The sequence below is a fragment of the Ursus americanus genome, chromosome 25 (assembly GCF_024610735.1).
Source record: "Ursus americanus isolate L20-20 chromosome 25, mUrsAme1.1.p, whole genome shotgun sequence".
NCBI classification, from domain to species: Eukaryota; Metazoa; Chordata; class Mammalia; order Carnivora; family Ursidae; genus Ursus; species Ursus americanus.
This window is the reverse complement of record NC_142151.1, coordinates 25,852,508-25,867,158: the sequence shown is the minus strand read 5'-3', so window position 1 is coordinate 25,867,158 and position 14,651 is coordinate 25,852,508. Positions and strand designations below refer to the sequence as shown.

General features: G+C 38.9%; 1 protein-coding gene and 1 pseudogene across 1 annotated transcript in view; both read left to right on the top strand.

Moving 5' to 3' along the window:
- The window catches only part of INTS13 (integrator complex subunit 13), a 28,134-nt gene extending 23,882 nt beyond the window's left edge, over nucleotides 1-4,252 (top strand). The window contains exons 16-17 of the mRNA XM_045811853.2: nucleotides 3,008-3,143; nucleotides 3,903-4,252. Coding sequence (XP_045667809.1) covers nucleotides 3,008-3,143; nucleotides 3,903-3,942 — 176 coding nt within the window. The 3' untranslated portion in view covers nucleotides 3,943-4,252. The remainder of the gene's footprint in view (nucleotides 1-3,007; nucleotides 3,144-3,902) is intronic.
- Nucleotides 4,253-13,406: 9,154 nt separating this feature from the next.
- Nucleotides 13,407-14,446, top strand: LOC123801672 (2-acylglycerol O-acyltransferase 1 pseudogene; annotated as a pseudogene).
- The last annotated feature ends 205 nt before the right edge of the window (nucleotides 14,447-14,651 follow it).

The following is a 14,651-nucleotide window of genomic DNA, read 5'->3' as shown; positions in this document are numbered from 1 at the left end:
GCCCAATGTGGGGCTTGAACTCGCGGCCTGGTGACTAAGAGTCTCATGTTCTACCTGCTGAGCCAGCCGGGTACCCAAAATGCTGGGACTTTTAAGAATTTATTGTTATGGGACGCCTAAGTGGCTCAGTCAGTTAAGTGTCTGCCTTTGGCTCAGGTCGTGATCCCAGGGTTCTGGGGTCAAGTCCCACATCAGGCTCCCTGCTCAGTGGGGAGCCTGCATCTACCTCTGCCTGCTTCTTCCTCAGCCGGTCACTCCTGCTGCTAAATAAATAAAATCTTTAGAAAGTATTAATAAGAAGAAAAAATAATAAAATAAAATTTACTCTTATATCACTACCACTCAATTTCCTGGCCCATAGTAGAAGTTCAGCTATTACTTGTTGAATGAGTGAATGAATGAATATATAAGGTAAAGAGAAAAAAAGCAGGCTACAAAACCATATACACCATGATCTCCATTTTATTTTTAAAAAGAAGTTTGTATACACACATAAACCCGCTTGTCACTTTATTTTTTTTTTTTTTGTCACTTTAAATTAAATAGATCCCTGATGCTTCACACATTGGAAGCACTAAATGTAGTGGCCCATATGAGAAGCAGCTTAGTTGCAAATCGCTGTCTTCAACTCTTATAACTTTCCTTTCAAGGCTAGTACTTGAAATTTGTTTCTTCTTCCATTACAACCTAAGTCACATGTCTCTTCTAATCAGCAACTTATATGGACCTTTTATTATAGACTGTAGTTTCATCTGTTTTGGGAAATGACTTCCCAAGACTCTCCAAAGTGAATTTTGTGCCTGAGATATACTCTGCCTATGAGGTTGGGCTATTCCAAATAGGCCCTCTAGATTTGGTGAAAATCTCTTCAGCTCTCTTTGTATGATGAAATAACAGAAAAGCCAAAATGTCATTTTCTTGGCATTGAAGAAAGACCAGAATATTTATAGCTGTTAGAGCCAGGGGTATTATGGATGATTTCATTTCTTCCTTTGTATGTTGTTTTCTAAATTTTATCTAATGAACATGTATTAGTTTTATAATAAGAAAAAGAAAAGACTTTTGTTAATTTAGTTTTGGAAAAGGTATATGCAGTAATTTTAACTTGTTTTGGTGTGCAATTCTGTGAGTTAAACAGTTCCATCACCCAAAAGATTCTCTAGGACTGCCCCTTTGTAATCATCCTACACTGTTCTTACTCCCGGTCGTGTATAACCATTTATATGTTTTCTTCTCCTATAATTGTGCCTTTTTCAGAATACTATATAAATGAAATCCTAAAGTATAGTGCCTTTTGAGGTTGGCCGACTTGATATAGCATAATGCATCTGAGATTCATCTGTGTTGTGTGTTTGTCAGGTTTTTTTTTTTAACCTATTGTATATAACTAGCTTTATTAGAATCCGCCAACTCATTTTTCCAAACTGGGTGTATCATTGTGCATTCCCACCAGCAGTTAATGAGAGTTCAGGTGGTTCTGCATCCTCAAGAGCACTTGTTAGATTTCTTTCTTTTTCCTCCTCTGCTAGGTATGTAGTAGTATTTCATGATGGTTTTCATTTTCTATTTCCCTCATGACTGATGATGGTGAGCCTTTTTTCATTTGCTTATTTTCCATCCGTATATATTTCTTTAATAAAGGGCTTATTCAGATATTGTGGTTATATTTAAATTGGGTTGTCTGAGAGTTTTTTGTTGGATTTTGAGAATTCTTTATTTATTCTGGATACACATGCTTTGTTGGATATGTGATTTGCAAATATTTTCTCCCAGTCTGGTTTGTCTTTCTCCTAACATTAGGTGACTTTTGCAGAGCTGAAATTTCTAATTTTGATGAAGTCCAGTATATCAGAAAATTTTTTATGGTTATCCTTTTGGTGTTATCTATAAGAAATCTTTGCATTGCCCAAAGTCACAGAGGTTTATTCTAACCTACATGTTTTTTTAGGAGTTCTGTAGTTTTAGATTTTACATTCAGGCCATGATCCATTTTGAGTTTGGTTTTTTTATTTTTTCCATATGGTGTAAGATATGAGTCAGTGTTCTTTTTTTTTTTTTTTAATGTAATATCCTAATTGTTCCAGCAGCATTTGTTGAAAAGACTATTTTTTTCTTCATTGAATTGCCTTTGTACCTTTATCAGATATCAGTTGATTTTATATGTGGGAGTCTATTTCTGGATTTTCTCTTCTGTTCCATTGGTCCACGTATCTGTCCTTTTGCCAGTACAATACTGTCATGATCACTATAAGCAGAGTTTTAAAATCAGGTAGTGAGTCTTCTTTTTTCTACTTTTCAGAATTGTTTTGGCTGTGCTAGTGCTTTGCCTTTTTTTATATTGTGCAGGAAAGAGAGAACATAGTAAGCTTGAAACTATTATCATTAAGAAAGCCTCCTTACAAGTTTGGCCCATGGTTGGCATCTGGGAACTTGGCTTTTAAAACATTCCCTATATGATGAAGTTATTTTGTCTTACATCTGAACTGAACACTTGCCTTCCACCTTAGAGTCTGGACTTTTGGTAATTGTAGTTTGGCAGAGAATGCCTTTGTGTCCAGCTCTTAATAATCCAGGATTCTGAGTCTTACACAGGCTTCCTGGCAGAAATTTTGTACACACATGGCTACATTTTTGCTGCTGGAGGGACTATGCACTTGGTGTGACCCCCTCACTGCAGGGAGAGAGCATGGAAAGCCTACAGGTGGATTCTTCCATCCTTTGCTTAGTGTATCTTTTGCTCTTACTGATCTGGCTGTGTATCCTTACTCTGTTGCTGCAGTGATTCTTAGCTCAGATTATAACTTTATGTTTAGTTACTTGAATCCATCCAACAAATCACCAAACTAGTAGCTGGTCTTGGGGACCCCTGAACATTTGGAATAAGGAAAGATGATATTCTTTAATTATATAAAATTAACAATGGAATTAAAGGTGAATTTTTTAAATTTGAAAAATTTGAAGTAATAAATTGTTCTACCTTTTCCTCTTCTTTCACATGTAACACCAGGGCCGGTGTCCTTATTATCCCTGTGGAGTAATAGAATCAATACTGCCAATTCCAGAAAACATCAGGAGTTTGCTGGACGTTTGAACTCTGTTAATAACAGAGCTGAATTATATCAACATCTTAAAGAGGAAAATGGGTCTGTATTATTTATTGTAGAAATTGGTTTTCCTAATTGCTTTATTATAAGTTAAAGTAATAAACACTGCTTGTTTGTTGTGTTCAGCAATTTTTTTATTACTAATATAATGAGCTGATACATGTTACCTATAAAGAGAAAGAATTAACTGCTTTGATTCTTGGTACTTATAAAAGATTTGATTATATTGATCATAACCCTGAAAGTAATCCTTAGAGGGTGTCATTGCTCAGTAAACATCACAGAGGGAAAAATCGGGGAACAACTTAATATACAATACTGAATCTTATAAAAAATGGGGGAGAAATACTTTTCTATTAAGCAATACAGTATTAGCAATGTTGATTTTAATTGAATTAAGTCTCAGGTCTGGTTATTTTAATATCCTTTTTGGAAGACCTCTTGAAAATGTATTGGTAAAGGAGTTTCTTTAGTGGAAAAGGAAATAAATTTTTGACTAAATGGTAGAGATTTTTTTCCTTAGTTTTCAAGCTTGAGCAGGTAACATGAAAAAAGTGACTTTTGAAATGAAACCTTGGGAAAGTGACTATTTCTCTGCGCTTCAGTTTTCACTCTTATCTGTGAAAAAAGGAAGGTAGAGTAACCTGAGGGACCCTAACTGTAGTCCTTTTCTAAAGGACTGATGTTCTTTTGTCTTATGAATATATAGAGTTTAATTTCGTGTGAAAGTTGAAGAAAAAATCTGGGTAGTTACTGAATGATTTATTTTACCACTCATCTTTTCCTTCTGTTTTTCAGAATGGAGACAACAGAAAATGGCAAAGCCAGCCGGCAGTGAGCAATGACTTGAGGAACTAAAATTTACTATATTGCATACGTATTTTGGGCAGAATTTGTTATAAGTACTTTTACAGCAAGATTGTACAGTTATGTTGCCTGGACTGGTTTTTACATTTTTAAAATATTTCAACTAACTTTATCTTTTTTGTATTAATTGTAAAATTGGCACATATATCAAAAAATATACATTTGAAATTTGTCCTTCCAAATCACACAAATTTATTTTATGGTAAAAGGATGTTCCCTCTGGAAATGTTTTTTAAAAAATTCTTAGGCTTCTCTTTGCCAAATAAAACTATTAAAATTTCTGAATGCAAAATATTAGAGTGTTCTTTTAGAAGAAAGATAATTCATTTGTTGACTAACAATTTTTAAGCATTAAAAAAAACTATCAGGATTTAGGTGAGATTTGTAATATTTAATATAAAATCTTTTCTATTAGTCCACATCATATACAGTGCTTTTCCAAATAAGAATGTTGTTTTGTTTATTTTATATCTTACTTTAAATTATTTTGTGTACATGTTGGCCATTTAAAAGCAGAATTTATATTTACCCATTTGAATAATGTTGCATTTTTTTTCCTGCTAAAACTGTACTGTCCATTCACTTTTCATATTGAAAAGAAGCGTGAAGTTTACTTCATAGACTTAGAAGAAAGGAAGTTACTAGGTGGTTTGTTTTTAGCCCAGAACAGAATCTTGGTCTCTTTACCTCTCAGAAATGTCATGGTTGTATGCCGTGTATTTGGTGAGACTTCTTCATCTGGAGGCTCATAACATGCTACAAGAAACATGCTGTTTCAGTGTTAAATGCGAATTCTAGGCTTGTCATTTTTCCTTGAGTGTTCATAGAGGAGGACAAAAGCTTTGTTTAAACATAGAGTCAGTATTTTCTATTAAAACTGGTGTTTCAACAAGGGTTTGCTGGGCTCCCTTGTCAAGCCAGTGAAATTAATATTGCTCTTTTATCAACTCCTATCTTGGTCCCAGCCCTTGCATCTGTCCTCTCCCCTAAGCTAGAGCCATTTTATTCCTTACCACCGTGTGTAAATATTCACCTACGCACAAGAATGACCAGGCCTGGTTAGTGCCTTGAAGATTTAGGGAGCTATAATCCAGTCCTGAATTATTGCATTATATATAATTCTGTTTGGGTTCTGATGTTTGTGTCTTATTCTAGATACCCAGTTTTCAACTTGTGCCCACTTGGGGTTCCTGGTTTATTTCTTCATCCAAAATGTTTCTTGCACAATGCATCTTCAAAGACTGGGATCCCTTTGTACTCTTGACTTATGCTTCTCCCTTTCCAGTGTGCTAGGACCATGCTGCCTGTTTACAGTCTTGTCTTATCTACATCACAGTCTGTACTTTTAGGTACTATTTATGAACTGTTGTTACTGTGCTCTACCAAGGGGGAGAGGAGATATTTTTATGGCTTCATTCAGAACTACTGTGCCAGTAGCCTTCTGTATTATTCCCTTTTGGTTGTCAACATCTAGCTGACTCATTCAGCTTGCTTAACTAGATGTCTTTTGAGCATCTCCCAGTTCACCACCCCCACAGAGGATCAGGCTTTACTTGGCCTTATCTTGAGATACATTCCAGCCTTTTGATGAAAGCAACCATTTTAGGATGAACATAGAAGAATGACTATTAGTTGTTGGTTCTTTTGAAACAGGAACCATATTAAGGACTTACTAGTCAAGAGAAGTAGAATTTAAATTTTAAAAAGTTACCCATTCAAAACTGGAATCTAAGCTTAAGTCCAGACATAATGATTGCAGGAATCAAAGTTACCCTAGAGAGAACAGGTGCACTTTAAAAGATTCTGACAAAGCATCATGGTAGCAAAAGATGTCCCATGTTTTTGTCTCTTCCCACCCTCCAAAACAAAAATTTGGCATTCACCTAAGACAAAAGTGCCTTTGAGGGAACTGCAGGATCCAGCATCTATCATATGCCAAAGAACCTGGGAGGAGTCTCACCTACCTGTGTGTCAGGTAATAGGGAGACAAATCTTCGTTCCATCTATGGACCATGCACTAGTTTGTGAACTGGATCCAGTCCCTCTTCAGCCATGTTCCAGGAGCCCCTAGAATATACTACCTGAGACAATTACCCATGGACAAAAGAGCCTTTGTGGAAGTCCAGATTTCTAGAGAAGTTTCAACACACCACTGGAACAAAAAACAAAACAAAAAATACAAGTCTGGACACACTGAAGTGGGTACAAGAAACAGCTTGACTTTACCTGCATCACACTTCCTCCAAGGCAGCACAGCCTAAGGCCAAGAGAGACCTCAGCCCATTATTTGTCCCATGGGTGAAAGGGAGAATGTGTGTGTACCTGGCTTCCCCAGCTGTGCAGGACACTGCCAACAGGTCTCCTTTCTCTACCCATCCAGAGTACTGAATCTTGAGCTACATGAATGGGAGGCGGGAAAAGGCTGGGAGAACAACAGATAGGACTCTTGGAAGGCATTGAAGGAATGTGGATCCTACTGACTGCATTCAGATGCTTGGAAGAAACACTTACAACCTGTTGGGAATGTCTTACCCATGGCTTTCTCCACCTGGCCCATGGGCAACCTCCAGCACTCCACATGACTCAATCACACCCCCACCACTCTGGCCACCTTGCTGTGCACATTCCTGAAGGCAGTGGTGAGAAATCAGATAGATAGCTAGTGAACACATGCAGAAAGCTGGCTCAAATCTGCAGGCCAAGTGAGATCACAAACTTCAGTACCACCTTTGGGAAAATGAGAGAGGCTGACAGCACTCTGCCTGGTGCATTGCAGGATCCAGAGAAGGCATACAAAGCTAAAAATGTTGCCACAAGGGGGAGCAAGAAGTGTGGAACAGATGTACCCAAAGATTGTCTGAGATAGTCTCAGAACCTAGGAGAGCTGATAGTATCTATCGCTCCCAAAGGCAGTTAGTATTGGAAGAGTTGACTGCTACTTGAAGAGCGAAGTCAACTATGCAAACTTCAAGGCCAAGAAAAATCAAAATAATGACCTCACCAAGGGATCCCAGTCTTTCTGTAACTGAACCCAAAGACGTGGAGACCTATGACTTACCCAATGAAGAATTCAAAATAGCTGTTATAAGAAAACTCCATGAGCTATAACACAAGAAGACAATTCAACAATATCAGAAAAGCAATACATGAACAAAATGAAAAGTAGAACAGAAAAACCATAAAGAATGAAAAATTCTGGAGAAATGGATGAAGTGAAAAGGAAAATGCAATAGAGAGCATCAACAATAGGAGATCAATCGAAAGAATCTGTGAGATAGAAGACCGGGATTTGAAATTATCCAGTCAGAGGAGAGCAAAGAAAAAGAATGAAAGAGTGAAGAAAGCCTAGGTGTTCTATGAAATGCCATCTAAAGAACCAATTTGTGAATTATTGGAATTTCAGAAAGACAAGAGCAGAAGGAGCAGAAAGGAGCAGAAAGCTTATTTAAAGAAATAATGGATGAGAACTTCCCAAATCTGGATATCTAAATTTATGAAGCTCATAAGTGACCAAGCAAAATTAAAGAGATCTTCTTCAAGATACATTATACTAAAACTCTAAAAAAAAAAAAAAAGAAAGAAAGAAAGAAACTTAAAAGCAGCAAGAGAAGAAAAAGCTTCTAATTTTCAAGTTAATCCCCATAAAGCTATTAGCAGATTTCTCAGAAGAAACCCTACAGGCCAGAAGAGAGTGAGATCTAGCAGGAGTGCTAAAAGAAAAGAAAACAAAACAAAACCAAAAAAACCCTGACAAATGGGAACACTTTGTGGCTAAGCTGCCCTTCAGAAATGAAGGAGAGGTAAAGAATTTTCTCAGACAAAAGCTGAGGGAATTCATCACCACTAGAGTTGCCTTACGAGAAATGCTGAGGAAGGGGGCTAGCAAGATGGCGGAGGAGTAGGAGACCTAAATTTTGTCTGGTCCCAGGAATTCAGCTAGATAGCTACCAAAGCATTCTGAACACCTACGAACTCAACAGGAGATCGAAGAAAAGAATAGCAGCAACTCTATGAACAGAAAAGCTACCACTTTCTGGAAGGTAGGAGGTGCGGAGAAGTCAATCAGGTGATATATGGGAAGATAGACCGCGGTGGGGAGGGAGCTGCGTTAGCCCACTACGGGAAAGTGATAGAAATGCGGAGCACAAAATCAAACCTTTTAGAAACCTGCTCTGGTGAGGGATGTTGCTCCAGTATAAGCCAGGGGGTGGGACCCTCGCTGGGACAGTGTGGTCTTACGACCATCAGGGTCACAGAAAGACTGGGGGTGCCTGAGCGTGGCAGAGCTCCCAGGTATCGGACCGGGGAAGCCGCTGCAAAGAGTGAGCCGAGGAGTGGGCTCTCAGCTCGGGATGGTCATAAACCGGGATCCGTGGCACAGTTGGGCCCCTGCTCTTCGAGCTAGGGCCCAAAAAGCGGCAGATCTGGGGAGAACCCTCTTCCTCCCCCGGGGGAGAAGCAGCACTGAGCGTGCTGCAGGAATCTACTGGGTTTGGAGACTCTAAACAGGGTTGTGTGCCAGAGATAGAAATGCTCGGACACAGGCCAGGTGAGCACAGAGTGCGGCCAGAGACCAGGGAGACAGGAGTGATTGACTGCTTTTCTCTGAGGACGCACTGAGGAGTGGGGTCCTGAGATCTTGCCTCCTTTGGGGCCAGAGATTGGGAGGCCGCCATTTTTATTCTCGTCCTCTAAAGCTGTACGGAAAGCCTTCAGGGAACAAAAGCTACTGAGAGCAAACCCAAGCCGTTGATTTAGCCTGTCCCTGGCAGGGGCAGTGCAATTCCACCTGGGGCAAAGACGCTTGAGAACACTGCAACAGGCTCCTCCTACAGAAGATCAGCAAGACCATCCAGCCAAGAACAAGATTACTAATCAATGAGAACTGCAAAATTCCAGCATTAGGGGAATACAGCACATAGCATTTTCCCGTGATTCTTTAGTCTTTCAAAGTTAATTTTTAAAATTTTGTATGACTTTGTTTTATTCACCCGCCTGATCGATCACATTCCCTCCTTTTTTTTTTAATTTTCTTCTTTCTGTTTTCAACCAACTTCTTATATATCATTACTTTTTAAAAATCTTTTTTAATTTTCATTTTTACAGTCATATACCATCCCTTCATTGTATTTACCCTTATTTTTGTGTGTGTATATATATATATTTTTTTGTGTGTGTATATATATATATTTTTTTGTGTGTGTATATATATATATATAAACTCTTCTTTCTTTAAAATTTTGGGAGGCAGTTTCTAATAACAAACCAAAATACACCGAAAATCTAGTGTGTGGCTCTGTTCTATTCACCAGCCTGACCATATTCTTTTTTTTTTTTTTTCTCCCCCACCCCGGGTTTTGGGTCTATTCTAATTTCCTTAGTGTATATTTTTCTAGGGTCGTTGTTACCCTTTTAGCATTTTGTTCTCTCATTCATCTATTCTTCTCTAGACAAAATGACAAAACGGAAAAACTCACCTCAAAAAAAAAAAAAAAAGAGCAAGAGGCAGTACCAACTGCCAGGGACCTAATCAACACGGACATTAGTAAGATGTCAGAACTAGAGTTCAGAATGATGATTATAAAGATACTAGCTGGGCTTGAAAAAAGCATAGAAGATATTAGAGGATCCCTTTCCGGAGAAATAAAATCTAACCAAGTCAAAATCAAAAAGGCTATTAATGAGGTGCAATAAAAAATGGCCACCCTAACTGCTAGGATAAACGAGGCAGAAGAGCAGATGATACAGAAGACCAAATGATGGAGAATAAAGAAGCTGAGAAAAAGAGAGATAAACAACTACTGGATCGCAAGGGGAGAATTTGAGAGATAAGTGATGCCATAAGGTGAAACAATATTAGAATAATTGGGATCCCAGAAGAAGGAGAGAGAGGGGCAGAAGGTATATTGGACCAAATTATAGCGGAGAATTTCCCTAATTTGGGGAAGGAAATAGGCATCAAAATCCAGGAGGCACAGAGAACCCTCCTCAAAATCAATAAAATAGGTCAACACTCCAACATCTAATAGTAAAACTTACAAATCTCAGAGACAAAGAGAAAATCCTGAAAGCAGCGGGGTACAAGAGATCTGTAACCTACAATGGTAGAAACATTAGATTGGCAGCAGACCTATCCACAGAGACCTGGCGGGCCAGAAAGGACTGGCATGATATATTCAGGGCACTAAATGAGAAAAATATGCAGCTGAAAATACTATATCCAGCTAGGCTGTCATTGAATATAGAAGGAGAGATAAAAAGCTTCAAGGCCAAACAAAAACTAAAAGAATTTGTGATCACCAAACCAGCCCTACAAGAAATATTGAAAGGGGTCCTCTAAGCAGAGAGAGCCTAAAAGTAACATAGACCAGAAAGGAACAGAGAAAATATACAGTAACAGTAACCTTACAGGCAATACAGTGGCACTAAATTCATATCTTTCAATAGTTACCCTGAATGTAAATGGGCTAAATGCCCCAATCAAAAGACACAGGGTATCAGATTGGATAAAAAAAATTAAAAAAAAAAACAAGGCCTATCTACATGCTGTCTGTAAGAGACTCATTTTAGACCCAAAGACACCTCCAGATTGAGAGTGAGGGGGTGGAAAACCATTTACCATGCTAATGGACATCAAAAGAAAGCTGGGTGGCAATCACTATATCAGGCAAATTAGATTTTAAACCAAAGACTCTGATTAGAGATGAGGAAGGACACTATAACATACTTAAAGGCTCTAACAAGAAGATCTAACAGTTGTAAATATTTATGCCCCTAACGTGGGAGCAGCCAGTTATATAAGCCAATTAATAACAAAATCAAAGAAACACATTGACAATAATACAGTAATAGTAGGCGACTTTAACACAACCCTCACTGAAATGGACAGATCATCTAACCAAAAGATCAACAAGGAAATAAGGGCTTTAAATGACACACTGGACCAGATGGACTTCACAAATATTTTCAGAACATTCCATCCCAAAGCAACAGAACACTCATTCTTCTCTAGTGCACATGGAACATACAGGAATTCAGTAAAGTGGCAGGATATAAAATCAATGCACAGAAATCAGTTGTATTTCTATACAACAATAAGACAGAAGAAAGAGAAATTAAGCAGTCTATTCCATTTAAATTGCACCCAAAACCAGAAGATACCTAGTAATAAATCTAACCAAAGAGGCAAAGAATCTGTACTTAGAAAACTATAGAATACTCATGAAAGAAATTGAGGAAGACACAAAGAAATGGAAAAATGTTCCATACTCATGGATTGGAAGAACAAATATTATGAAAATGACTATGCTACCTGGAGCAATCTATATATTTAATGCAATCCCTATCAAAATACCATCAACTTTTTTCACAGAAATGGAACGGATAATCCTAAAATTTGTATGGAACCAGAAAAGACCCCAAATAGCCAGAGGAATGTTGAAAAAGAAAAGCAAAGTTGGTGCATCACAATTCCAGACTTCAAGCTCTACTACAAAGATGTAATCATCCAGACAGTATGGTACTGGCACAACAACAGACACATAGATCAATGGAACAGAATAGAGAACCCAGAAATGGACCCTCAACGATATAGTCAACTGATCTTAGACAAAACAGGAAAGAATATCCAATGGAAAAAAGACAGTCTCTCCAATAAATGGTGTTGGGAAAATTGGACAAGCACATGCAGAAGAATGAAACTGGACGAAAGACCTAAATGTGAGACAGGAATCCGTCGAAATCCTAGAGGAGAACACAGGCAGCAACGTCTTCGACCTCGGCCACAGAAACTTTTTCCTAGACACATTGCCAAAAACAAGGGGAGCAAGGGCAAAAATGAACTATTGGGACTTCATCAAGATAAAAAGCTTTTGCACAGCAAAGGAAACAGTCAACAAAACCAAAAGACAACTTACAGAATGGGAGAAGATACCTGCAAGTGACATATCACATAAAGGGCTAGTATCCAAAATCTATAAAGAACTTATCAAACTCAACACCCAAAGAACAAATAATCCAATCAAGAAATGGGCAGAAGACGTGAACAGACATTTCTGCAAAGAAGACATCCAAATGGCCAACAGACACACGAAAATGTGCTCAACATCACTCGGCATCAGGGAAATACAAATCAAAACCACAATGAGATGCTACCTGACACCAGTCAGAATAGCTAAAATTAACAAGTCAGGAAACAGCAGATGTTGGTGAGGATGGTGAGAAAGGGGAACCCTCCTACACTGTGGGTGGGAATGCAAGCTGGTGCAGCCACTCTGGAAAAACAGTATGGAGGTTCCTCAAAAAGTTGAAAATGGAGCTACCCTATGACCCAGCAATTGCACCCCTGGGTATTTACCCCAAAGATACAAATGTAGTAATCCAAAGGGGCACCTGTACCCATGTTTATAGCAGCAATGTCCACAATAGCCAAACTATGGAAAGAGCCCAGATGTCCATCGACAGATAAATGGATAAAGAAGATGTGGTATATATTTACAATGGAATATTATGCAGCCATCAAAAATGAAATCTTGCCATTTGCAATGATGGACGTGATTGGAACTAGAGGGTGTTATGGTAAGCAAAATAAGTCCATCAGAGAAAGAAAATTACCATGTGATCTCACTGATATGTGGAATTTGAGAAACAAGACAGAGGATCATAGGGGAAGAGAGGAAAAAATGCAACAAGATGAAACTAGAGAGGGACACAAACCATAAGAGACTCCTAATCTCAGGAAACAAACAGGGTTGTGGAGAGGGGTAGGAGAGATGGATGGGGTAGCTGCATGATGGACATTGGGGAGGGTATGTGCTACGGTGAGTGCTGTGAATTGTGTAAGACTGATGAACCACAGACCTGTACTCCTGAAACAAATAATAATTATATGTTAATAAAATAAATAAATTTAGGGGCACCTGGGTGGCTCAGTCGTTAAGCGTCTGCTTAACCATCTGAGCCACCCCGATGCACCTCACACGGGCATATTTCAATTAGTCAGCAGTACAATTACACCTATGTAAAGGACAAAAGTGTCCAGATGCTAATTTTGTTATGGACATGCTGCTAATGTGAGCAAATCTTGAAATTTCCATATTATTGTAGAGATTTGGAAACTCTGGGATCTGAATTTATACTTGTCAAATTTGATTTCATTGAGATCTCTATTTCCATAATTAAAATGAACACATTTGACTGAACCATATGAAATTGACATTTTTATGTGCAAAACATAATTGAATATTGGCAATTTCATATGGTTCAGTATATATGTCTATCCTGTCTGAATATTCAGTAGAAACTATAAATGTAGAAAGTTGTGTATACTGAAACAAGTTCTTCCTAGTGAAAGGTGCGAACTTAATTTAGTGTCTGCTTAGAAGTGTTCCATTTGTGGCTGACCGAGGGCGTCCAGCACAGGGCCGGGATCCGGCCATGCGCTCCTCCCAGGCGCCGCGGAGCAACCAGGTTCCAGACGCTGGCAGTTGGCGCAGTCTTCTCCCTGGCCGGACCCTAAAGGTCGTGTTTGCGCCTCTCAACATCCCGCTGGCGGAGCGGCTGCTGATGGCCGCGGTGCTGCAAAGGGTCCTTCCCGGGGCTCGCAGAGATATGCATTGGAATCACCGTGACACACAACTATTGGTTCCTCTCTATAAGATGGCTTTATTTTGGCATACCCCGGAGCAAGGAGGCTGGAGATCCAACTGGGTCAGAAGCTGGGCCGTTTGGAGGTATTTTAAGGACTATTTTCCAGTTCACCTCATCAAAACTTGGAACTTGGATCCAAGTCACAACTATATATTTGGGTTTCACCCCCATGGAGTGCTTGTGGCTGGAGCCTTTGGAAATTTTTGTACAAATTATTCGGACTTTGAGCTGTTGCCTGGCTTCACCACAAATCTTCATGTGCACCCATTTTGGGATCCACTGTCCTCTCTTTCGAGAATATCTGATGACTAGTGAGTCGGTCTCAGTTTCTAAGAAAAGTGTGTCCCGTGTGCTGAGCAAGGAAGGAGGTGGAAACATTTCAATCATTATTCTTGGGAGTGCAGAAGAATCACTGGATGCCTATCCTGGAAAATTCACTCTGTTCATCTGCCAGCAGAAAGGATTTGTTAAAATTGCTTTGACTCATGGTGCCTCCTTGGTCCCAGTGTTTTCTTTTGGAGAAAATGAACTGTTTAAACAAGTTAACAACCTGAAGGCTCATGGCTTCGAACTGTGCAGGAGAAGCTACAGAAAATCATGGGGTTTGCTTTGCTGCTGTTCCATGCCGGAGGAATTTTTCAATACAATTTTGGCCTGATGCCCTATAGGAATCTTATCCACACTGTTGTTGGCTGCCCAATCCCTGTCCATCAGACTCTGCACCAAGCCCGGAGCATCAGACCTATATGAAAGAGCCAAGGAAATTACTGGAGGCACACGAAAGGGAGTACGGTATTCCCGAGCACAAAACTCTCATTTTTAAATAACTATACTCTTAGAAGACACGAGAGGATAAGAGAATATCCCACTGGAGGATACATATTTTAAATAAGGATTTTTTTTCTTTGACTCTGGAATCAAATTTGCAACTGTAAAGTATTATTTATGGTGACAGACATTGATATGTATGCATAGGAAATAAAAATACAGCAGGTTTGTTTTTTGTAAAAAAAAAAAAAAGTGTTCCATTTG